Source organism: Panthera leo, chromosome C1, assembly GCF_018350215.1.
Source record: "Panthera leo isolate Ple1 chromosome C1, P.leo_Ple1_pat1.1, whole genome shotgun sequence".
NCBI classification, from domain to species: domain Eukaryota; kingdom Metazoa; phylum Chordata; class Mammalia; order Carnivora; family Felidae; genus Panthera; species Panthera leo.
Genome location: NC_056686.1, coordinates 187,863,342 through 187,890,778, shown reverse-complemented (window position 1 = coordinate 187,890,778; position 27,437 = coordinate 187,863,342). Strand labels below are relative to the sequence as shown.

At 34.6% G+C, this 27,437-nt stretch overlaps 1 protein-coding gene across 3 annotated transcripts in view; it reads right to left on the bottom strand.

Moving 5' to 3' along the window:
• NBEAL1 (neurobeachin like 1) overlaps positions 1 to 27,437 on the bottom strand; it is a 179,707-nt gene that overhangs the window by 94,321 nt on the left and 57,949 nt on the right. For 2 of the 3 annotated variants that reach the window (XM_042949777.1, XM_042949779.1), the window contains 13 exons: positions 24,598 to 24,684; positions 22,241 to 22,324; positions 19,319 to 19,417; positions 18,651 to 19,231; positions 17,790 to 17,922; positions 17,055 to 17,174; positions 15,403 to 15,706; positions 10,500 to 10,585; positions 4,553 to 4,642; positions 1,887 to 2,055; positions 1,307 to 1,440; positions 684 to 843; positions 472 to 574 (listed from right to left, as the gene is read on the bottom strand). In XM_042949777.1, coding sequence (XP_042805711.1) covers positions 472 to 574; positions 684 to 843; positions 1,307 to 1,440; positions 1,887 to 2,055; positions 4,553 to 4,642; positions 10,500 to 10,585; positions 15,403 to 15,706; positions 17,055 to 17,174; positions 17,790 to 17,922; positions 18,651 to 19,231; positions 19,319 to 19,417; positions 22,241 to 22,324; positions 24,598 to 24,684 — 2,150 coding nt within the window. The remainder of the gene's footprint in view (positions 1 to 471; positions 575 to 683; positions 844 to 1,306; positions 1,441 to 1,886; positions 2,056 to 4,552; positions 4,643 to 10,499; positions 10,586 to 15,402; positions 15,707 to 17,054; positions 17,175 to 17,789; positions 17,923 to 18,650; positions 19,232 to 19,318; positions 19,418 to 22,240; positions 22,325 to 24,597; positions 24,685 to 27,437) is intronic. The other variant, XM_042949778.1, reaches the window with a different exon arrangement.

The following is a 27,437-nucleotide window of genomic DNA, read 5'->3' as shown; positions in this document are numbered from 1 at the left end:
CTCCACACTCAATGGAGCCTCATGCAGGGAGCGATCCTATGACCCTGGGATCATGACCTGAGCCAAAATCAAGTCAGACGCTCAACCGACTGAGCCACTCAGGGGCCCCTAAATAGTTTATATATATTTAAACAATACTAAGGAGAAGACACAGTTGTAAGTGCTTTACACATTCTTAATTCTTTAGTTTAATCCTCAAAACAACCATAGGGTGTCACAGGTTTATTATCTCCTTGTCACAGACACAACTTAAGAAGAGAAATTTGAGTAAGTTACCTACAGCCAGTTGATGAAACATAAGATTCAAACCCAATATATGTGATACACTGTTCATCATTTTAACCTCCACATTTTCCTGTCTCTCTGAAGTTAAAGGATATTAGAATTTCTGGAAAATAAATAATCTAGAAATTCCAACCCAGTGGCAGGCAGAAAACAGTATCGAACTGAGAAGGAACAAGGACATCATACCCATAATAAATCCTAAGTGTATCTAGGAGAAACTGCACACCGTACTTCTTTCGGAAAACTCTCCTGCTGTCTTTGATGATGGTGGAAAGATACTGTATATGACCTAAAATACAAAGTTCACCCTTAAATGATATGCCTAAAATAAAATCCCACAAATAGTCATAAATTTCTAAAACAATTGTAAAATTTGATCCAACAGCCTGCTCTCTCACCAATTCGGAAGGGAAAATCTCCACGGTTCCAAATACGAAAGTCAAAGAGTAAATACTGATACATTTGTTGCAGGAGCTGCATATTTTTCTCTAATGATACCTGTTCAATTAGTAACTGAATTGCCATCAATACATTAACATCCATCAAGGCACTTGGCACCTGAAATCCAAACAGATGAGGGCTCTGTAAATTTCAGCTTAATTATCATTAAGCTACATTTAAATTACAAATGATTAATTCAGAATATCTACTAAGTATGAGAATCTCTGTTACAAAAATATAAACAACTTAAACTTTAATTTTTCCAATGTCTGCTAGAACATATTTTCCTAATGTCATATTCCTAAAATCATATTTAACAAAGATCCCAAATACCCATGTTAACAAAGTCCTATATACAAAGATTATACACTATTATGTAAGATTACTAATTCTTATAAAAATGTGATTAAGAGTAGGATAAAATACCTGCTTGTGAAATAAAATTACATCCACTAATATAAATGAAGCCATAGTAGTGTAATTTAAAATAATATTTACCTAGTAGGAAAAAAAACCCTAAAGACAAACTGCTAATTACAATCATTAGCCACATCTGCAAATTTGTTAAATTTGTGCTCACCTTCTGAAGTAAGGCACCAAGAGTGGCAACTCCATGGGAGTGAATAAGATTGTCCTGGTTGATGGGATGTCTTTGAATAAAGTGTTTCACAATCAAGATAAATGTTGCAATTAGATTTCTCTCTAATCTTGACTCTGAGGAATTGTGAACATGTCATTAATGATCATATTACTCTAAATCATTTTTATAACACATTTTCTATATCATAATGCATATAGTAACAAACAAGAATTTGGTTGAGCAATTTGCCTCCAAAGGTCACTTGCAGAATGCAAATATCAGAGAAAGCAGCAACTGCATATTGTATACTTGCATACACATGGAAACATTTTTTTCTACCATAAGTTTAGCAATGCTGTTATATTTCCATTAACAGGAGAAACTGAGGACAATCAAGAGTAAAACCAACATCTTAATTTTTCTGACTAAAGTATTAATGAACTTTCGTAAAATTAGGGATGGGCTGCTTCAGCTACAAATGGTTAAATTTCTTCCTAAGGGTGGCAAGACATTTTAACCTATTTTTCAATTAATTCTCAAATTTCTCAATGACTATTGTGTGTTAATTTCATCTTAATACCTGAAGCCTTTGTGGAGGTCAATACCACCCAATCTCCTTCTACAGGTGTTACCAATTCAGAAACTGTACTTTCATTCATTCCTTCAGAAATCTGTCCTTCACCAAAGTGGCTGATTTGTTCCAACAGAGGAAACAGTACATTTAATCCACCTATACAGTTTATGATGTCCTGAAAAAGAAAATTACAATCTTTTAATCTTATAAAACAAGAGCAATTTTGTCATTTAACACCCGCACAGCATGTGTGACATTAAAAATGTGCTGAACTTTCAGGCATTGTACAAGATAGCCTTAAGCTAAAGGAACCTTAATTCAGGGAGATGCTTTGAAGAGTAGCCACAGGGTGGGAAGTTGCACAGGGTGGGGGACACCTGGATGGCTCAGTAGGTTAAGCGTCCTGCTCTTGATCTCAGCTCAAGTCTTGATTCAGGGTTGTGAGTTCAAGACCCATGTTGGGCTCCATGCTGGGCATGAAGCTTACTTAAAAAAAAAAAAATGTAGCCAGGGGGATCACCATAATTAATACTCAAGAAACACTATGACAGACCATTTTTACCACACCTTTGTTTTCCAAAGTTTAGGGATTCCAAACACAAGCAATCCAAACTTGACCCCATAAGTAGACTTTATAATGTAACACTAATGATATGAGGAAACAACTGTCATAAGGCAATTAAGTATAATAAACAAAATAAATTAAGAAAAAAATCATTTGGTGGTAGAAATATGACTGACTCCTCTACTTTTAGTTAACAAAGAAATTGAAGTGGGTGCCTCTGAATGTCAAAATGACTATTTTGAATAGCTTAACAAAATACAGTCCATATTCTTTGACAAGTTAGTAATCTCTCTGGCCTGAGTTCCTTCATCTGTAAAATGAGGATAATAATTCCCACTTTGTAAAGTTGTTACCAGGATTAAGTAAGCTAATAAATGAAAATGAACTGGTACTACCCACCCAAGGTTAGCCATTATTAAGTGCTAAAATATTCTGAGCTGCCATCTAGAAAGTTTCATTCTTTACACAACCCTCTTCATACTTTTTGTCTTCATGCTGATATTTTTTTTAACATTTAAAAAAGTATTTTATCTCTGAGAGAGAGAGAGCGCGCACACGCAAGCAGGGGAGGGGCAGAGAGAGAGGGGGACAGAGGATCTGAAGCAAGCCCTATGCTGACAACGGTGATCCTGATGCAGGGCTTGAACTCACAAACTGCGAGATCATGACTTGAGCTGAAGTCAAACACTCAATCACCCCTTTCATGCTGATTTTTAAAAGCTATGTATAGTAAGCAAATTAAGTTTTTAGATGGCAAGTATTTTTTTTTCAGTTGTCATGTAACTTTTTTTGTGTTTGATTGTGCTTCAGTATAAAAATACAATGATCCTTTTCTTGTTAACTCTGATCCCATATGATTTCCCCATAGCTGTATCTCAAGGCACCAAAAATTACTTTGATTTTTAAGTATAATGTATGGCACAAATAATCAGCTTTCTATATATAAGTAATACATGAGAACTAGCCTTGTAAAACCAAACTCATAAGTGACAGCAAAAGTTATGTAAGGGCAAATGCTACATATCTTACTACTTTAACAGATATGATTAAGTGGTCTTATCTCACAAAGAGAAAAATGCTTTATACCACATAACATGAGACTAACATTAATTAATGGGTTCATTTTTATACAGGCAGAACTATCCTAATAATGTCTGTTCCATTGAAACAATAAGCATATTTGATTGGTGTTAACTGAGGACAAGATAAAACGGATTTTTTGCTAATTTATCAGCAAGTCCCCTTAAAATATCTTTTATATTTCTTTTGATTTTACTTAAGCTTAATTTCTATTGAAGAAATATCTTTTAGAAATAGGATATCTCTGACTTGACTTTCACAGTAATCTAAATAACCTTTATTAATTTAGTCACTCAGTCAAAATGTTATTGCATATCCCTGTACCAGGCACTGGTGAAAAAAGCAGCGGTACCTCTTTTCAAAGTTCTTAAGGACTACTGGAGAATCAAGCTCTAAATTACCAAGCAAATTATTATTCATCACACTAAGTGAAATGATAAACTATTGTAAGTATTCATGACAAGAGCAGTTAACTCAGTCTTGGAAAATAAGCAGAGGCCTCTATATAGAACCAAAGACATTATGTCCAACTGTCACATATATATGAGGCACATCCAAAAGTCAGACAAGATATGACAGCTCCAGAGGGGGATGTGGAGAAGAGGAAAAGTCACTTATCTTTAGCCTTAGGGAGGAAAGATCGAAGTACGTTAAAAGCTAATAGACGGGAGACTGTTGACAGAAGCATGTGATACAGGAGAAAAGGGATAATCAATGAAGTCTCTGAGAAGGTAAAGGATGAAATCTGTCACATAGTTTTAGGAATGAAATACCTTAAAAGTGGAGCAATGATTTTAAGGTAGTATTATTTTTCTTAAGGAAAACTGTTAAACAGTTTAAGGAGTTAACTAAGTTTCAAGCAAATTAGTCCTTCAACTACTTAATTGTTTATACCTCAAACTGTATATCTTGCTTGCAAACATTTTCACTGAGACTTATTATTCAGATCAACCTGGTGGTGCTAAAAAGATAAATTCTTTAAAAGGATCTATAAACTTACATAAGACGTTGCTCATCATTAACTTACCTTAATGTCCCAGTTCACTACTTTGTTTCCTGTTAATCTTCCATGCAAACAATTAGTAGATAAATCAAGACAGATTGAATTTTTGCAAGCCTAAGAATAAAAGGAAAATATGGCCAACAGCTAAGCACAATGAGGACAAAAACATAACTTTATATATGAAATATTTCGCCATAATTTAAAATGATAAAATGCTTACAACATTAAGTTTAGTACTGCTATTCTCATTGCCTCTTAAAAGAATCAGGGACTAGATTCTATTTTTTCTTTTAAATATAAATTATTGTCAAATTGGTCTCCATACAACACCTAGTGCTCATCCCAACAAGTGCCCTCCTCAATGCCCATCACCCACTTTCCCCTCTGCCCACTCCCCATTAACCCTCAGCTTGTTCTCAGTATTTAAGAGTCTCTCATAGTTTGCCTCCCTCTCCGTTACTTTTTTTTCACCATTCCCCTCCCCCATAGTCTTTTGTTAAGTTTCTCAAGATCCACATATGAGTGAAATCTGACTGATTTATTTCACTTAGCATAATACCCTCCATTTCCATCCACGTTGCTGCAAATGGCCAGATTTCATTCTTTCTCATTGCCAAGTAGTATTCTATTGTATATATAAACCACATCTTCTTTATCCATTCCTCAATTGATGGACATTTAGGCTCTTTCCATAATTTGGCTATTGTTGAAAGTGCTGCTATAAACATTGGGGTACATGTGCCCCTATGCATCAGCACTCCTGTAAGGGACTAGATTCTAAAGGACTCACTCATCAAAAGCAGGTCACTTCTACCTGTCACCTGATAGAAGAGCTATAGCAACAAGTTACTCACCAATCACTGGAGTTACAATTTTTTCTCTTTTAAGAACAAATTGATGGTGGCCAGAGGGGAGGGGAAGGGAAGGGAGTGAGGGTGGGGAGGGATGGGCAAAATGAGTGAAGGGGAGTGGGAGATCCAGGCTTCCAGTTATGGAATGAGTAAGCCACAGGGATGAAAGGTACAGCACAGGAAATACAGTCAGTGGTATTGTAATAGTGCTTATGGTGACAGGAACTACACTTGTGGTGAGCACAGCACAATATACAGACTTGTCAAATCACTGTGTTGTACACCTGAAACTAATGTAACATTGTGTGTCAACTAAACTTCAAAAAAATTTTGGGAGGGCGCCTGGGTGGCTTAGTTAAGCATCTGACTTGGGCTCAGGTCATGACCTTGAGCTTCAAGAGTTCGAGCCCTGCATCGGGCTCTATGCTGGAGCCCCCTTCCAATTCCGTGTCTCCTTCTCTTTGGCCCTCCCACACTCGTACTCTCTTCCTTCTCTCAAAAATAAACATTAAAAAAAATCTTTAAAAAATAAAAAATTCGGGGCGCCTGGGTGGCGCAGTCGGTTAAGCGTCCGACTTCAGCCAGGTCACGATCTCGCGGTCCGTGAGTTCGAGCCCCGCGTCAGGCTCTGGGCTGATGGCTCAGAGCCTGGAGCCTGTTTCCGATTCTGTGTCTCCCTCTCTCTCTGCCCCTCCCCCGTTCATGCTCTGTCTCTCTCTGTCCCAAAAATAAATAAAAAAACGTTGAAAAAAAAAATTTTAATAAAAAAAAATAAAAAATAAAAAATTCTATAAAGCTAAAAAAATTAAAGTTTTAAACCAACTTATGCAAACAGCTTTTGGCTATTTATTTAATTATTTTGAGAGAGAATGAGCAAGCAGGATAGAGGCAGAGAGAGAGACAAGTGGGACTCGATCCCATGAATCATGAGATCATGATCTGAGCTGAAATCAAGAGTTGGATGCTTAGGGGTGCCTGAGTGGCTCAGTCGGTTAAGTGTCTGACTTCGGCTCAGATCATGATCTCACAGTTCGTGAGTTCAAGCCCCACATCGGGCTCTGGGCTGACAGCCTGGGGCCCGCTTCGGATTCTGTCTCTCCCTCTGTCTGCCCTCCACTGCTTGCACTCTGTCTCTCGCACTGTCTCAAAAATAAATAAATATTTTTTAAAAATTAAAAAAAAAAAAAAAGAGTTGGATGCTTAACCGACTGAGCCACCTAGGTGGCCCAAGATTTTGAGTCTTTAACAAATTCAGTGTTCTATTCCCATGAGTATTTCCCTAGGCATAATTTCACTGGTACACTTAATTATGTGATTAAAATGTGAGATACAGAAATCACAAAACAGGGCACCTGGGTGGCTCAACTGGTTAAGCATCTGACTTCAGCTCAGGTCATGATCTCACGGTTTGTGGGCTCAAGCCCTGCATCAGGCTCCATGCTGATGGTGCACAGCCTGCTTGGGATTCTCTCTCTCTCCCTCCCTCCCTCCCTCCCTCTCTCTCTCTCTGCCCCTACCCTATCTCTTTCAAAATAAATAAATAAACCTTAAAAAAATCACAAAACAGAAAAACATATGATATAAAATTCTAATCACAGGCATAAGACACTTTTCCTTCATGTTATTGACAATTCTGGATACATTCATATTAAGAGTCTAGTCTACAATTCTAGAAATTATCAAATGTATTTGTTAACTTCCATGAAGGATTATAAAGCATATAACTTCACATCCAATCTGTGAATTTGCAGATAATGAAGCATCCTCGAATCCAATTACCATTCAAAAAAAAAAAAAAACCAAACTACTACAAATTTTAGCATAAATGATGCATCATTGCTTTCTTCTTAAGGCAACTGAGAAAAAATGCTTTAATAAAACAAACGGAAACTGAGTTTACACTTAACTCAATGTAAACTATATTAGTCTCAAAGACAGAAATGTCTTTCTCCCATTACTACCTCAGTTTGGGTAGCGTGTATCTATGACCTGTCCTCATACAATACAACTTCTAATGGCATGACTGCTTCCCGTCTCCTATCCCTCCTATTCAACTTTCACAATGCAGCTTGAGACCTTTTTCTAAAATGTAAACCTTACCATATTTTGTTCTTCTGCTTAAAATCCTATCCACTGCCTACTACTTAGCCTGCCATAGGAGGCTTGCTATAATGTGGCCTCTATGTGCCCTCTAATTTCATTTCCTGCCATCTTCTCTTCCTACTTGCTTAGTGCCCTAAACCCAAATATACGTAGATCCCAGTTTTAAAGTCTATGCCTTTGTAGGTGCTGCTTGTTACATGTGGCACATCCCTCCTCAGCCCTGCCTTTTAAAACACAAATCAAACCATCTTTGCTATGATCTGAAAGAACTAACCACTCATGCCTTTATATTCTCACTATATTTTATACACAATTCCAACACAGAAATACTGTATAGTGGTTAAGGATATGCACTGAACAGACTGAATTCTAACTCCAGCACTACCATTCACTAAAATTATGAGGCTAAGCAAGTTGCTTATCTTTACTGAGCCTCAGAAAACCACACCTCATAAAAGACACGGGTAATACCATACATCCCTTAGAGTTTTTATGAAGGTTAAGTGAAATAATACATATAAAACATTTAGCATAGTGCTTAATATTAGTGTAAATACCCAATAAACGGTAGTTAAAAAGAAAAATGCTCATAAAATTACATTGCACTCATTTTTTTTACATATTTACTTCAGTTTGGGTTATAAGTTTCTTTTTTTGTTAATTTTTTTTAATGTTTGTTTATTTTTGAGAGAGACAGAGACAGAATGCAAGTGGGTTGGGGGAGAGAGAGGGAGGCACAGAATCCAAAGCAGGCTCCAGGCTCCGAGCTGTCAGCACAGAGCCTGATGCGGGGCTCGAACTCACAAGCTGTGAGATCATGACTTGAGCCGAAGTTGGACGCTCAACTGACTGAGCCACCCAGGCGCCCCTGGTTATAAGTTTCTTAAAGCCAGACACTGAATTCATCTTTAGATCTTAAAAGTTCAGCACAATTCTTGGCATGGAGAAGACACTCAAAAAATTATAAACAATGGATGGTTCAACACCTCTTACAAGCAATTACAAAAATGAAAAGCTGTTGACTCTCAGAAAATCTTCAAGAGCAGCTTTTCTCAAACTAGCATTTGTTAAATAAGTGAGATGGAAAAACAGAATGTGTTCTATGTTCATATAACTGGTCAAAGAGTAGGATAAAACAAACATAAACTAAGTTTTTTCTAATAAGATTTTTCAAGTATATGATCAATCTCCAAAATGGATAAACAGAATACAGCATTTCCCCAAACTCTGTTAACCACAGAACACTTTTTATCATGATATATCACTGTTTCAAGAAATATTCCTCCAAAAAATTGTTTTATTGATGTATTTGTCATACTGAGTTTCTTGAGGAAAAACAATAATACCTATTTTCTTATTAGAGAATTTTTACTGTTGGAACTTCCAACTACTGGAAGGAAGTTCCAACAGTAAAAATTCAACCTAATGTTATCAAGTTTAAATTTGGAAAGAGAATAAATATGACAAACATAATGCCACAAAGACTCAGTTAACTAACATGTATCTAGGACATGCTATTAAATATATCAGTGAGATTAAATTCAATTATTTCCTATATATTTAATAATAACAGTAAAAAGAAAATAAGTATATGATCTAGCCCCTGCCAAGAAAATAAAGTCTAGTTCAGTAAACAAACATACTGGAAAAACGTTAGTGTTACAAAAGGCAAACACTAAAAAAAATAAGGGTCCTAAGAGACTTTATAACCAATGCAAGGCATGAACCTTGATTTAAGTTTTTTAAAAGGCTAAACAAAATATTTTTGAGAAAGCTGGGAAAATTTGAATGAGTTATACAGTACATAAATTATTGATAATTTTCCCAGGTAGGTTAATAATTACATAAATACATAGCTACATTGATACCTATGTCAATGTGCCTTCACAAAAGACAGGCAACAGGTGTCAACAGGTGTGGCAAAATTGGTAATTGGTGAATTCAGGTGGAGAGTATGGAGTATACATGATTTCACTTTACCATTCTTTCAATTCCTCTCTAGCTTGAAATTATTCAAAATAAAAAGTAAAGGGGAATACAAATGCTAGGTGAATTTTATTAGGTCAGATATCACAAATAAGTATTAAAGTAGTAAGTTATGACCATGTACTAGCTGGCTAAACTAGAAAAAAAATTCTATAGTGCATAATCTCACAAATAAAAGCATTTTCTGTGTCAGTGTTAACATTTAGTACAATGAAGGCAACTGACACTGTTTATGCCACTTTCCCTTTTCTTCTCCCAGTTCTTTCCCTCAGACTTTACGGACCTCAATTACTCTCACTAGGTAGGTCTTTGAAGGAAAAAGGATTATGCATGCTATGCATATAGGTAGTTTCTTTTTTCTCCTTCTGAAGTAAACATTTCATTTTTTTGGTTTGTTTTCTTGCTAGAATTACATTTAAAAAATAAACAAAAAAATGTTAACCATAATTCTGTTTAATCTCCCCTTCCAAAAAAGTGGGATAATCCAAGTTTAAACAGTTTCATTTACTGAAGTCAATTCATTAGTAAAACTTCCCACCACAACGATTCCTACTCATACTATATGATTCCTCACTCATACTACTGGGATGACATAATCAAAACATTTGAATCCTAGTTGAGAGTTGGACCTCCTCTTCCTTTGAAAATGAGTAATTTTTTGGTGGGGGGGGGGGGGGGGGGCGCCTGGGTGGCTCAGTCGGTTAAGCCGCCAACTTCGGCTCAGGTCATGATCTCGCAGTCCGTGAGTTCGAGCCCCGCGTCGGGCTCTGTGCTGACAGCTCAGAGCCTGGAGCCTGTTTCAGATTCTGTGTCTCCCTCTCTCTGACCCTCCCCCATTCATGCTCTGTCTCTCTTTGTCTCAAAAATAAATAAACGTTAAAAAAAAAAATTTAAAAAAAAAATGAGTAATTTTTAAATTTAATTCAAGACTATCCTTCTCAATTAACCACTGAAATGACAAAAGGAACAAAAAAGGAATTTTAGTTCATAGCACAGTTACAAGTAGATACAGTCCATGCATTTACTCTCACCTTTGCAGTATAGTGAAGAAGGATGTTACCAGACAGGTCAGCCATGTCAGACTCTTGAAATTTCCAAGGGCTTAAACAGTTTGGACCTGAAAATTATTTACACACATGTACATAAACATCACTGAATATTTTTGGCCTCCTTGATTCTGTGTAATCAGAACAAAATTTAAAATTAAGTTGTTTCTCCCTCAGGCAAGTTCAAAAAGATCGAAATCATACTATGCATATTTTCAGACACAACGCTATGAAACTTGAAATCAATCGGAAGAAAAAATTTGGAAAGAAATGAAAACTTGGAGATTAAAGAACATCCTACCGAAGAATGAATGGCCAAGACATTAAAGAGGAAATAAAAAGTACATGGAAGCCAATGAAAATGATAACACGACAGCCCAAAGCCTCTGGAATGCAGCAAACGCAGTCAGAAGAGAGAAGTATATAGCAATACAGGCCTTCCTAAAGAAGGAAGAAAGGTCTCACATATACAACCTAACCTTACACCTTAAAGAGCTGGAAAAAGAACAGCAAATAAAACCCCAAACCAGCAGAAGATGGGAAATTATAATAAAGATTAGAGCAGAAATTAATTCTATTGAAATCAAAAAAACAGAAGAGATCAATGAAACCAGGAGCTGGTTCTTTGAAAGAATTAACAAAATTGATTAACCCCTAGACAGTCTGATCAAAAAGAAAAAGGAAATGACCCAAATAAAATAAAAAATGAAAGAGGAGAGATCACAACCAATACTGCAGAAATACAAACAATAATAAGAGATTATAAGCAATTATATTCCAACAAATTGGGCAATCTGGAAGAAACGGAAAATACCTAGAAAAATACAAACTACCAAAACTGAAAACAGGAAGAAATAGAGAATTTGAACAGACTGATGACCAGTAAAGAATTAGTAATCAAAAACCTCCCCAAAAACAAGAGTCCAGAGCCAGATGGCTTTCCAAGGGAATTCTACCAAACATTTAAAGAAGTGTTAACTTCTATTCTTTTAAAGCTGTTCCAAAAAATAGAAATGGAAGGAACTTCCAAACTCCTTCTATGAGGCCAGCATTACCTTGATTTCAAAACCAGACAAAGATCCCACTAAAAAGCAGAACTATAGATAAATTTCCCTGATAAACATGGATGCAAAAATTCTCAACAAGATAGTAGCCAACTGGATCCAATAATGCATTAAAATAATTATTCACCATGATCAAGTGGCATTTATACCTGGGATGCAGGGCTGGTTCAATATCTACAAACAAATCAGTGATATATGATACTAATAAAATAAAGGACAGAACCACATGATTCTCTCAATAGATGCAGGAGAGAGCATTTGACAAAATACAGCATCCTTTCTTGATAAAAACCCTCAAGGAAGTAGGGATAGAAGGATTATAACTCAAGATCCTAAAAGCCACATACAAAAGACCCACCACTAATATCCTCAATGGGGAAAAACTGAGAGCTTTCCCCCTAAGGTCAGGAACAAGACAGGGATGTCCACTCTCGCCACTGTTATTCAACATAGTATTGGAAATTCTAGCATCAACAATCAGACAACACAAAGAAATAAAAGGCATCCAAATCGGCAAGGAGGAAGTCAAACTTTCACTCTTCACAGATGACATGACAATCTATATAGAAAACCCAAACGATTCCATCAAAAACCTGCTAAAACTGATCCATGAATTCAGCAAAGTGGCAGGATATAAAATCAATGCACAGAAATCAGTGCACCAATAATGAAACTGCAGAAAGGGAAACCATGGAATCGATCCCACTTACAATTTCACCAAAAAGCCATAAAATACCTAGGAATAAACCTAACCAAAGAGGTGAAAAACTTACATACTGAAAACTATACAAAGCTTATGAAAGAAATTGAAGAAGACACAAAAAAATGGAAAAATATTCCATGTTCCTGGACAGGAAGAACAAATATTGTTAAAATGTCAATACTACCCAAAGCAATCTACATATTCAATGCAATCCCTATTAAAATAATACCAGCATTCTTCATAGAGCTAGAACAAATAATCCTAAAATTTGTATGGAACCAGAAAAGACCCCGAATAGTCAAAGCAATCCTGAAAAAAAACCCCAAAGCTGGAGGCATCACAATTCTGGACATCAAGATGTATTACAAAGCTGTAATCATCAAGACAGTATGGTACTGGCACAAAAACAGACACATAGGTCAATGGAACAGAAGAGAATACTTAGAAATGGACCCACAAATGTATGGCCAATTAAGCTTTGAGCAAAAAATATCCAATAGAATAAAGACAGTCTCTTCAACAAATGGTGATGGGAAAACTGGACAGCGACATGAAGAAGATGAACCTGGACCACTTTATTACACCATACACAAAAATAAACTCAAAATGGATGAAAGACCTAAATATAAGACAGGAAACCATCAAAATCCTCAAGGAGAAGGCAAGCAAAAACCTCTTGGACCTCTGCTGCAGCAACTTCTTACTCAACACGTTCTCCAGAGGCAAGGGAAACAAAAGCAAAAATGAAGTACTGGGATCTCAGCAAGATAAAAAGCTTCTGCATGGCAAAGGAAACAATCAGCAAAACTAAAAGGCAACCGAAGGAATGGGAGAAGATATTTGCAAATGACATATCAAATAAAGAGTTAGTACCCAAAATCAACAATGAACTTACCAAACTCAACACACACAAAAAAGCAATCTAGTGAAGAAATGGGCAAAAGACATGAATAGACACTTTTCTAAAGAAGACATCCAGATACGGGCGCCTGGGTGGCTCAGTCGGCTGACTTTGGCTCAGGTCATGATCTCACAGTCTGTAAGTTCGAGCCCCACATCGGGCTCTGTGCGGACAGCTCAGAGCCTGGAACCTGCTTCAGATTTTGTGTCTCCCTCTCTCTCTGACCCTCCCCGTTCATGCTCTGTCTTTGTCTCAAAAACAAATAAACATTTAAAAAAATTAAAAAAAAAAAAAAAAGACATCCAGATGGCTAACAAGAGACATGAAAAAAATGCTCAACATCACTCATCATCAGGGAAATACAAATCAAAACCACAATGAGATACCACCTCACACCAGTAAGAATGGCTAAAATTAACAACCTGGGCAACAACAGATGCTGGTGAGGATGCGGAGAAAGAAGAGCCCTTTTGCATTGCTGGTGGGAATGCAAACTGGTGCAACCACTCTGGAAAATATGGAGGTTCCTCAAAAAATTAAAAATAGAACTACCCTATAACCCAGAAATTGCACAAGTAGGTATTTATCCAAAGGATACAGGTGTGCTGTTTGAAAAGAGCACGTGCATCCCAATGTTTACAGCTGTGCCACTGGCAGCACCAAAGTATGGAAAGAGCCCAAGTGTCCATCAACAGATTAATGGATAAAGATGATGTGGTATATATACATAATAGAGTATTACTCAGCAATCAAAAAGAATGAAATCTTACCATATGCAACAACATGGATGGAACTAGTGTGTTTATGCTAAGTGAGATTAGTCAGAGAAACAAATACCCTATGACTTCACTCATATGAACAATTTAAGATACAAAACAGATGAACATAAGGGAAGGGAAACAAAAATAATATAATAACAAGGAGGGGGACAAAACATAAGAGACTCTTAAATACAGAGAACAAACTAAAGGCTGCTGGATGGGTTGTGGGTGGAGGGGTGGGCTAAATGGGCAAGGGACATTAAGGAGGACACTTGTTGGGATGAGCAGTGGGTGTTTGTTACATATAGGGATGAATCACTAGATTCTACTCCTGAAATCATTATTGCACTATATGCTAACTAACTTGGATGTAAATTTTTAAAAAACAATAAAAATAAATAAAATTAAAGTTATTTAACAATATGAATTCTGTAAATTACTATACATACAACATTGCCATCAATTTTAACAGATGAATAACGAGAATGACAGATAATATAGTACATGATATTTGGTTGTTTTTCTATTTTTCCTTTTATTAAAGAGAGCTTGTTAAAATAAATAAATAAATAAATAAATAAATAAATAAATAAATAAATAAATAAAATTAAGCTGTTTCAAGCTACTCAACACAGTTAAACCATACTAGCCAAAATGAACTTCATTTTGGTATCACCTTCAATTCATCTAAAACCTAGAAAAGTTGTGGGTGGTTCAATCTCCACTATAGAAAGGAAATTTTATACAGCATTAAAAACCTAATATCAACTATAACAAAATTTACCTATTAATTTATCTAATGTTAAGTAATTTAAATTTAGAAGAAAAATAGCAGAATAACCAACAATGTGAAAAGATATCATAGAAATTGAATAGTAAATGAATAGTACTAAAAAAAAAAAAAAAGAAATGCAAATTCAAACAAGGTTCCACCTTACATCAATAAAAGGAGAAAACAGTATTGACCATTCCTTGTGTTGTTTTTTTTTTTTTTTTTAAGTTTATTTATTTATTTTGAGAGAGAGAGAGAGAGAGAGCATGGACGGGGCAGAGAAAAAAGGAGAGAGAGAATCCCATGTAGGCTCCACACCATCAGCACAGAGCACAATATGGGGCTCAAACTCACAGGTCAGTTCTTAAATATTATCAACATACATGTAAAACACTCTAATTATGTGAGGGATGCAGGTGCTAAATAACCTTGCGGCAATCATTTTGTAATATACACGTCTATCAAATCATTACACTGTACATCTTAAACTTACATGTGTTTTATGTCAATAATATCCCAATCAAGTTGAGGGTGGGCGGACAGGGAATGTAGTGGGATTTTTCTTCCCTTTCAGGTTCCATTACAAATACAAATACACTCTTCAGATCAAATATATTCTTCAAAATATATGTAGGCAGCAAAAAAAAAAAAACACTAAGTTTAAACAGTATGACTGTACATGCTCACCTGCTAAATACAATGCCTTCACCTGAGGAGGCTGTAGTCCTTCATAAAATATGATAACAGACCCTAGCTGGCCCTCCAGAGATGTGGGACATCCCCATTCACTATCTTGAGTTCCAGCTGATATCAATTTGGTAATCAATTTTGATTTTTCAAGTGTTCCTCCCCAGGAGGCTGATGACAGAATTCCACCAAATGATGTCCGATGAGGGATAATGGGGGAAGAAAAAGGTGGATCTGGGATTTGGGATGGTGGAGGAGTGGTGGTTCTTTGCCCAGCTGAACCAATGCAGCAGGAAATAAAAGGCTAAAAATTAAGAAACAAACAAAATAAATTACACCATTTTAATTATATCTCGATCTTCAGATTGAAAATAAAACAGCACATAAAATTAAAAAAACAAATGGAAAATAAATTGTAAGTTTTAATTTTATTGGATCATAATGTGTGCATGTGTGTGCATACATAAGAAGCCAATGAGAGATGTTACTTTTGGCCTATGGGATTTGGATGTGTTACTTTTATAATTCACATTATATCCTGTAAATTTTGAAATTTTAATGAGTGTTTTTAAAAACTTTAACAACTTTACTATAATCTAAAATAAAGGAAACTACTTTTCTCCCTTAAAATTTATAAACAGAACTACACATTAGTATAATAACACTAATTACAGGCTATCCTAAAATGAGCATCAGGATGAACATCAATAAGAAACTACTAGAATCAGAGAAGCACCTGGGAAATAACAGATTTCATTACCTTCAAAAAAGGCTCTTTTAGAATTATCTAAGAATTCTCAGAGAACTTTTACAATAATATTTTTTTTCCATTTCTAATACAATATGTAAACAATCTTTATTTTTGATTTTTTTAAACAGAGCTATTACAAATTGCAGCTTTTATTTCTGATTCTTTTCCCCAAATACATTTTTGAAAATAAATCAGTGTGCTATTTCCCAAGCTTACATCCTACAATCCTGATGTGTGAATCACTGCTACAATAATATTCTTTAAGAATCATCTCAATAAGTTCCATCTTATATTTGACTACAATGTAAAGGCTTAAAGTTTCTTCTTTACTGTTTCAAATTCAGTGAGGATGGAAAAGAGACCATCATAATAGTCTCTAAGTATTTTGTACACTTGGGAGGGCTTTATTATTATTATTCTAAAGATTTTATTTATTTTTAATTTTTTAAAGTTTTTAAATTTATTTTGAGAGAGAGAGAGAGAGAGAACACACAAGCAAGGGAGGGGCAAAGAGAAGGAGAGAGAGAATCCTAAGCAGGCTCCACACTGGCCAGGCTCAACCCCAGGAACCATGAGATCATGATCTGAGCCAAAATCAAGAGTCTCAAGAATGAGACGCTTAACCTACTGTGCTACCCAGACATCCCATGGAGGGCTTTATTAAATGATCCTTTGCTCTCCTCTATTCAATTTCTTTGGCTTTCCCATTTTAGGTCTTTTTCCCCATAAGTTTTTTATTACATTTGTTTCTTCTTTGAGTTGTTTTTCTTTATTACATGTTGTCCAACTTCATCTAATAATGATAGGCTAACAGTATTAAATATTAACTTACTATATCTTAGAACATACAAAACATTTTAAAATCCCATGGTCCCATAACAAGTAGATAAGGTGTGCTTACTTCATTCATGGCAGGAAATCTGAGAGGGGCAGAGACCTTCTGCTGTCCGTTGTCATAGATATAGACAAAGCTCTGACCAAAGGGTCTTTTTCCAGGCATGTGAACAATAGTTATGTTGTGCTAGTAAAGTAAAGCATACATTTAAAGACTAAAATTACATTAAATCTTTGGAATGACAAATGTTTTCAGAGTATTACTCAATTAGTTTGTGTGAATAGCAGAACATTGAGATTAAGCATAATTAAATGCTGGTTAAAATTCTGTTCTTAAGAGTGAATGACAATTTTTTCTGTAGTACTACAAAAGCATTTATATATGTTCTAGCAACTTACACAACAACTGTAACAAAGTATCTTTCCTGTATTTTCCAAGTCTGAGTATTCTTTAGAATCAATTTTCCTAATGAGAAGCATTTTATACTTTCAGAGAGATGCATCGCTATTAATAATTTATGTTCTCATTTTAAATTGAATTCCTAAACCAAATCTGATTCTAGAAAACATGAAAGAAATGGAAATATTTACTTTTAATTGTTTAGGAGAAAAATTATTACCGCTGAGTTTATAATGAGGATGATAATGCTATTAACTTCCTTATAAATTTCAACATAAGCAGAATTATGAAGTGAAAATTAATCAATGCTCAAAAAGGAGATAATTCCTGATGTACATTCACCAAATGTGTGATTTTAAAGAAAAGAACCAAAAAGTTAAATGTGATGTCCTAAAACCTTACCCAGAGGGAATCACAGAAACTGTGGTCAGGAAGCATAACTGCAGCATATTCTCTTTTTGTGCACACTGCAACAACCAGCATACCTGAATGGGTAATAAAAGCTTCAAAACCCATGCCACTTCCTGTAAAAAAGCTAACAAAAATATACATTATCAGAACTTTTGAAGTCAGTTCAGTTTTATCACTGAATACACACAAAACCGTAAGATCATCATGAATATCTTTATCAATAATGCTGTGGCTTACATTCTATTGCCACACATCAGTCCAACCTCATATCAATGGTAATTCCTAAATCTTTTATGGGCTTAATGGTTTAACAAATTATAAAAGGTAGCCAGAAGAGTGGAATTCCATTATCAAACAAAAGTAAAATGATAAATTTTGAAGATTTCAAAATTCTTTCAAATAGGATTCAGAAAGCATGAATAAATGTCTTAAAAATCACAAGGCATTAAATTTATTTAAAATTATCAGTTACCAAAGTAACTAAGTTTGGATGTACATACACATAGGTTTTGTGATCCTTCATATAAATATAGAGCACCTTTAATGGAACATAGAGATCACCATTCATTTTAAAATTTATTACACTTTTTTCTCCACTTTTATCATACTTTTAAGAAGGAACTTTGTTTCCAAACTAACCAAAGACCTACCAAAATATTTGACATATGTAATCAATATCATGAAAGCAATAAAACACTTATAATTAAAGTGTATGCCCTAAGGATAAAGCGGTTTCAGCTAAACTGTTGTACATTTAAAAACTAGATGCTTGAAAAGCTTTTTCCTGTTTGAGAATTACAGCATATATTGTTATGACAGTATTCATTTATATTCCATAACTTGTATCAGTACCTGTACAATTGTTTTCTTTTTCCTCCTTTGTTAGCATTGCCAAGAGTCAACTGATCCTGATCTAAGCAAAACCAAGCATTGAAAGAAAAGGCAGACCCTGGCCATTTCTGTATGGAAGGCACAGAGATTCCTGCCATACTATGTGACAAATTAAAATACTGCAGTGCGCTCTCTAGACTTTGTTTTCGGGCCATTGTCAGAATTGCTCGAGTCACAGGAGTAGTATAAGGGTGAATATACTCAGATTCATCCACTCTCAGCAATCTTAGCAGCTGACGTATTTCTTCTGAGCTCACTGACTGACTCCCCAAGGAACCATGAAGTGCAATCAAGTTCTCAGCACAAGTTCGATGGAGGGAAGAATGGGAACCAAGGGTTTCAATGATGTGAATTCCCATGTTTGCATTGACACAAGTAGTTCGACTCTGCCTATTAATACAACAAATTCTTTTCAGCCAATCAGAAATGAAGATTTGCAGATCATGGGATTCTAGCTCTGGAAGCCACTGGATAAGAAGCAAGAGAGGCTGGACATTACTAATGCCCAAAATCCCAACTGAAGTGTGGTCACCCTCTACAGCCTATAAAGCAACATAAAAGACAAAAGGTTAGTAACCATTTTGGATATGGAGATAATGGAACTTGTTTAATACAGCGAAAAAACTCACCATATTCATAAGTTCTTTAAGTAGTTCTAGCGGTGGCTGACCCAGGGATTTTAAAACCTCAAACATATGTGTATAACCAATTCTTTCTTTAAATACTTCCTAAGGGAAGGGAAATAAACACATCAAAACATACTTTCAAAGACTGAATTTGTTGATTATTTAAAATGTTGAATAATACCCATTTCAGTTAATACTGAAAAGACGGAGTACAGTATTTGCTTCTTAAATCACATCTTCATCTTTTTTTAATTAAAAAAAATTTTTAATGTTCATTTATTTTTGAAAAAGAGAGAGAGAAAGAGAGAGAGAGAGACAGAGTACAAGTGGAGGAGGGGCAAAGAGAATGAGGGAAACACAGCATCTGAGGCAGGGTCCAGGTTGTGAGGTGTCAGCACAGAACCCAATGCGGGGCTTGAACCCATGAGCCGTGCATGAGACCATGACCTGAGCTGAAGTTGGACGCTTAACCTTACTGAGCCACCAGGCACCCTCTAAAATAGATTCCATAGGTCTTCTGAAATATGATGTGACAATAATCTACCAAATGTAAAATAAATGAAATTAGCAATAATTGTATAATTGTATATTATAAAAATATTATATAAATTTCAGATTAGGGTACAACCACTTTCATCTTCCCTTGATTTGTAATTAGTACAGTATTACATGAAGTCAAAACAAAAATGGCAAAAGAATGAGAAGACTTTGGGGGTAACAGGAGCCAGGCAGCAGTCTCAAAAGACTAGAGTCCTGGCAATTTTGAGTGGTGACAGAAAAAACTGGGTAATTTTCTCTCTTCTTTTTGTATCTAAATGGATTGAATTTATCTCAAACATCAAGTTCATTTTAGAAAGGTCTAAGTCATATGTATTTTTGAACTAGTGGGCACACAAAGTCATAAAGTAAAATAAAAAGACAACAAAAATCTAGTAATGCTAAACTGGTCCAGTAAATCAGGCAAAAATGTATACACTTTTATTATAAAATCAAAAGATTTAAACAAAATGAGTAAGACTGGTTGTCTTTAGGGAGAGGAACTAGTTGGCTGTGAGCCCAATGGTAGAAAGAACATTTTTTTCCAAAAGGTATTTCTTAATACTAATTCAAAGGGATACATGGACCCCTATATTTATAGGAACTTCATGTATAGTGGCCAAATTATGAAAACAGCCCAAGTGTCCATCAATTGATGAATGGATAAAGAAGATGTGGTATATACATAAAATGGAATATTTTTTTAATTTTTTTAACATTTATTTATTATTGAGAAACAGTGAGAGACAGAGCATGAGCATGGGAGGGGCAGAGACAGAGGGAGACACAGAATCTGAAGCAGGCTCCAGGCTCCAAGCTGTCAGCATAAAGCCCGACGTGGGGCTCAAACTCACAAACTGCCAGATCATGACCTGAGCTGAAGCTGGACGCTTAACCGACTGAGCCACCCAGGCAACCCCACAAAACAGAATATTAATCAGCCATAAAAAAGAATAAAACCTTGCCATCTGCAACGACATGGATGGAACTAGAGAGTATTATGCTAAGCAAAAGAAGTCAGTCAGAGAAAGACAAACATCATATGATTTCACTCATATGTGGCATTTAAGAAAACAAAACAGGCAGAGAACTAATAGTTACCAGAAGGTAGATGGGTGGAAAGATGGGTTAAATAGGTTATAGAGATTAAAGAGTGCACCTGTGATGAGCACTGAGTATTATATCTGTAGTAAATGTATCTGTAAGGAATTGTTGAATCTCTATATTGTATATCTGAAAATACTACTACACTGTATGTTAACTAACTGGAATTTAAATTAAAACTTAAAATACTAATACCTATCATTTTTAAAAAGGTATTTTTAACATAACCTTTTGAATTTTAAACCATGCATTACATAATAAAAAAATTCTATCTTAAGACTTGAACATCACTTGAGACTTGAGTTTCATAATACAGTACAGCTAATTCATTATACTCATAAACCAATTACTTAGAACTTAAAATGATTTTTTTTCCCTTACAGAAACTATTGTAATTAGAATTAGATTCCCAAGCAGGCCTGTAAAATTGTAAAAGCTGTCTAGTAGGCATCTAACCATAAGCTACATATGGCAACATTTATAGAGCAAACATTAGTGTCCTAGTGGAACCAATGGAAAGTTAGTAATACTACTGAAGGCATGGCTTAGGAAACCAGGAATAATTCATTCATGTCTGCTACTAAAAGGTAAAGCATGAAATACATTACAGGTGGTAAACAGAAGGTAAAATATCATCATCATCATCGACACTGAGATTTATTAAGCACTTACCATGTGCCTGGCACTATAGGTTTACCACTTTACACAGATGATCTCACTAATCCTTAAAACTATTTAATGACGAAACTACTAGCACAAATCAGCATAAAGAAAGAAAATCCTGAGGTTTGGTAACAAAGAAGCAGAATTTCCACGGCCATTGTGAAAAACAAGTCCCAAACTGATAGGGCTATTCATGTGAAAAATTTTCTCACAGTCTAGGCAGTCATAAACTGAGCAAAGAGTGAAAGAGTGATTATTTTATTAATGAAGAAAAACTATGATATAAAATTTACTTTTTTAAACTCACTAACCATAGAATCACTTAAAATGATCTTTTCAACAGCAGTGCTATCTGTTTACTGACACTGTAAGTCTCTATTAGCTTACAGTTCTATCATATAATTATATGCCTATCTTATAATCCAAAGCAGTCCCCATTAGGTGTTTGTCTCAAAAGTTAACAGCAAATGATTCCTATACTGAGATAGTTTGTGAACTATTTCACTTCAGGTATAACACCAAATGTATTATATATATACTTTCATACATTACTTTGGGGATTTCATAGTGAAAACTGGCATATCTAGGATAACATTTTTGAGCTTGCGGATTTTGTTTCACCTTAGCAGCTGGAGATTTATTCATTACTGCTGTCAAAGCCTTAATGGTTGATATAGCCAAACAATCCAATTGCCCCTGAAACACCTATCAGAGAGAAAAAAAATAAAAAGGAAAGAAATTAACAACGTGTTCAAGATTTGTATTTAGTTAGGAAACCTTTGTTCTGAAAACCTGAAAAAATAATTACTTAACATGCAATACATTCCTCTTACAATAAAATAGATTTCTGAAACACTATACCTGCAAGAAAAGTTACCTACTTGACGAAAATAAACCATGTGTCAAGAAGAATAAAGCTACATTCACTCATCACTTTGAAATGTTTTGGGACAAAAACCAAAACCCAAAAAGAACACAAGCTTAACACATGCTTTTAAAAATAATGGACAATCTCCAGAGGAAGGGAGAAAGATCTATCATTGAAAATTCTACGGGGCGCCTGGGTGGCTCAGTCGGTTGAGAGACCGACTTAGGCTCAGGTCACGATCTCATGGTTTGTGAGTTCGAGCCCCGCGTCGGGCTCTGTGCTGACAGCTCAGAGCCTGGAGCCTGCTTCTGATTCTGTGTCTCCCTCTCTCTCTGCCCCTCCCTCACTCATGCTCTGTCTCTCCCTGTCTCAGAAATAAATAAACATTAAAAAAAAAATTAAAAAAAAAAGAAAATTCTATTATATTTTAATTTCCCTTCAAAAATACACTGAACTTCCTAGCTTTAAATTTCATTAGCATGTATAATAAGGTATTTAAAATGGTGTTGTCTATTTGGTTTCCAAGCCTTGTGTTATAATTGAAATGGTATATTTATTTACCAATCAATCACACTTGCAAGCAATAAGGTATACCTATTTTTACATAAGATGCAGAATTTGAGGTAGAACAGAAAATGAAATATGTATCTATAAGTATTATCATGTTTTTGAGTAGGCAAGCTTTAATGTCAAAAGCTGTAAGAAAAAATAAAAAGCTTCATTTTGTCTATTTTGTCTAAGCTTCATCATAAAGAGAAGTGTTAAGTTTCAGAACAGTGCATTTAGAGACAAAAGGTGAAAACAAAATACAACATTAACATTAAAAAATTGAATATGACTGGGTTATATCATCAGGCTTAATGAACCATGAAAGCCTTACATGAGAACTAGAAAGCTGTAAAAACTAACAGTTCCAAAAATCTGCTTTTGGTAATATATTACTATGACTTAAAGGCAGTCACTTCATGAGTAGGATTTTCCTCTCTCCCTACCAATAAAAATGATTTAAGGGACTGATTAGATCTTTGTCATTTTAAGCTAAGCTCTACCAATTTTAGGCAAGTTATTTAAGCCAGTATCTTGATTTTTGTTGATGTTGTTTATTAAACATTATTATATATACCTATTATATGTGTAATAAACATACTATGCATTAATAATTCTGTATAGAGAATTTCTTATAAATAAGATCTTTCCTACACTTTGTCCAAAGACTAGTCATCACAGTACCTACAATTAGGAATACTAACATAAACCTCTGAGAATATCATTGTAACTGTTTTATTAATCTATATAGGCCTTGAGAGGGACTAACATTTATAGAGAAATCTAAAATGGTACTCTGTAAATTGGTATTTTACATCCAGAACAGAAAATAATCATATCTATACCATAGCTCTATTTATAAACCTGGATATTAAGATAATATTAATAAAAGACATCATGAAAGCTCTCTCACAAACATTTCAGGGAAGAAAAATAACAAAGCAATTTTTATAGGTAGTTTTTTCCAAAATGAATTACCTAATGCAGAAAAGCAACAAAAACTGCTTATTTCTGCCTTTTACCCACATAGAGGTGACTTTCTACAAAAGACAACAGTTAAGTTTTATGCTAAATTAAAGAGAGTTCAGCGTCTTCTTCCCTTCCTCCAGGATTCAGGTTGTCCATTGAATTATAATCATTACTTGTCAACAAGAAGCAAAGAATCAAGGTATTAAAACTGACCATACATATTTACAAACAAAGCCCTAAGGTCCCAATACACCACAATGCTTAGAAAAAGAAGCTCCCAAAATATGAAGTCATCACCACGTTGATATTGGGATCCCATTCCTGTACTTTATATCTCCTCAAATTGACAAGAATACACACATACAAAGATGGAATACTGTTGATCATTTACATCAACCACCAAGATTTCAACAGATTTATCTTTTAGATGAAAAAAATTTTTAATTTTTTTAACAATTTTCAAAAATAATTAATGAACATTAGGATTAGATAGTGTTGGTGTATTTTAAGACATAAGAAGAAAAGTACAGGAATAGTTGCTCCCATTGGCTGATTTTGGACTTCAGCTGAAACAAGATGCAGGCTTTGTAGATACCTGGTCCTCATTCATTTCTGTCAGTAATTTGTTGGCAAGGTCTTTCTCGTTCTTGTCTGCCACCTTATTGTTAGCATTTAAAAATAGCTGTTAAAAACAGAGATAAGAATAATGGAGAAAGAACATTAAATTGTTACCTATAAGCAGAAATGAAATTAATGGGTTTCCATGTCTCTTGAAAATAAATCCAAGAATCCATTCGTGAAGAATACTATTTTAAACTGACAATCAACTATTCACTTTTTGGATTACAAACTAACATTAGGTCATATACTATATAATAAATTGGTATTTATTTCTCTCTTGGAACTGAAAATTACTAAAATAATAATAGCAACAAGTAAATTAGTTAATATTCCTAAATTCTTAAAGAATTAGCAGAAAATGTCTCATAGAAAAGAAGGAAATTTGTTAGTGAGACAGATTAAAGATACTGTAGTAAATAATGTACAGTGAGGATTCTGTAGTCAAGTATATTTGTAGAAGCTAACCTACCTTTTAAAGTTGCTTTTTGAGAATACTTCTCAGACTCTCAAATATGCTACTGTACTTTGAAAAAGGTATACATATTTTTCAAATTATCAAGAGTTGGGCATAATTTATATTAGCTTCTATAAAAGGGGGATTAAGGATTTTCTCTGATAAACATGAGGATTGCTAAGGGAATCAAGTATTTTTGTTTAAGTATGGAAAACTAGCATTCCAAAAGATCTCAGTCACATTTTGGATAAAAAGTTAATTCAAATGAAAGTGAAAAGGGAAAGAAAGAAAGACTTATAAAAGAATTTATCAAGAGCATCCAAGGAAGGAAGTTCTTCTTAGGAAGTTCTATCATTTCAGAAAATAGAAAAGTCCAATAATATACTGAAATAAGGCAATATAAAATAAAACAGATAAAGATAAGGCATGATATGATATGCAGAGCATATATAAAGTTTAACCTAAAAATAGATTAGTGTACACAACACAGGCTTTGGAATCAGAAACCTGGATTTGAATCTTGGTTCTGCTACTTATTAGCTGTCTGGTTTTAAGGAAAACTACTTAACTTCTCTGAGCTTATTTTCTCAAAAGGGAAAAGAGTATCTCATGAAATAGTTGTGCAGATTAAATAAAATAATCCATGCTAGGTTATTAATACAATGTCTGACACATAACAGGGTTTAGTAAATGAAAGCTGTTATTAATAACAAAAATTTTTTAAACAATAGTATTCCATATTATCTGGTACAGGAACACAGGAATGCTAAAAACTGATGAAAGCAAAAATGAGTAAAGTCTTCCCAGAAAGCAATCTATATCAAGAATCCTAAAATTACTCTTTAAGTCTATAATTGTATTTCTAGACATTTACCTAAAAAATGGTCAGAAAAGATTTTAGAATCGAGATCCTCACTTCAGCTTTATTTACAACAGCAAAAAGTAAGAAACTGCCCAAATATCCTTAAATAGCAGAATACTTAAATAAATTATGGCTCATCCATAGACTGAAAGGGAAGTCCTGAAACTTTCTGGCCTCAGGACCACTTAACAGTCTTAAAAATTACCGAGAATCCCAAAGAAATTCTCTTTATGTGGGTTATATCTATCAATATTCACCATATAAGACATTAAAATAAAGACATTTAAAAAAATATTTGCTTATTCATTCAAAAAAATAAACCTATTACAGGCTGACATAAGTAACACATTTATGGGGAAAAAAACCCACTCTATTTTCCAAATATACTTCACTGAGATTGGCACTGCTTTTACATTTTATAATTTCTTTAAATGTCTGACTTGATAGAAGATGAATGAATTCTAATATTTACTTTTACATTCAGACTGTTATGATAATATTGTTTGATTCAGGTTTATGAAAAAACAATCTAGCCTCAAACTGAAATGTTAAGATCAGACTTTGCAGATTTCCTAAAATGATTCTGGGGACCCCATACTTTGAGAACCTTGGGTTGAAATATTTGTAGTCATTAAAAATACTGTTTTGGGGTGCCTGGGTGGCTCAGTCAGTTAAGCGTCCAACTTCAGCTCAGATCATGATTTCCCAGTTCATGGGTTCGAGCCCTGCATTAGGCTCTGTGCTGACAGCTCAGAGCCTGGAGCTTGCTTCAGAATCTGTTTCTCCCTTTCCCTCTGCCCCTCCCCTGTTTCTGCTCTCTGTCTCTCTCTCTCTCTCTCTCAAAAATAAATAAAAACATTAAAAAAAATACTGTTTTGAAAAATATATGATGGTATATGGGAAGAGTCAGGATATAATACATTTAAAAGCAGGATACAAAAATATTCACTGGTATTCCAAATTTGTAAAGGAAAATATATCCACATTAAAAAATATATATAAAAATATTATTATGTGTATTTTGCCACAATTTTAAAATTTAAATATTTATATACACATACATGTTTTACAAAAAGATTGAGAAAATATATTTTTTATGTATCTTTTCCTCCAAAATCTATAATTGATTATTGCTTAAGAATCTAAATAAAAATCTGTTCTAAAAAATGAAAAGAAATTTGTTCAAATAGTCAGTGTGTATGAATCCAGGCAGGTGCCAACTCCCAAAATCCAGCTTTGAATTATACCATTTTATATCCATCTCCAACACTCTTTTCCACAAATCATCCCTCAGTTGCTCCTTTTATAAATTCTCATTTTTACTACTGCCTTGATGCTAAATTTTTGTTCTAGTTGATTTTCAGGGGCAGAAGGGGAGAAGGAAAGGAAGAATGTGAAGAGAACAAATTAAGGGATGCAAACAAGACCAAAATATCAACAGCTTTCCAGAATCTTATGACTTAGTCCTCAAATAGACCTTTACACATTTATAATATGC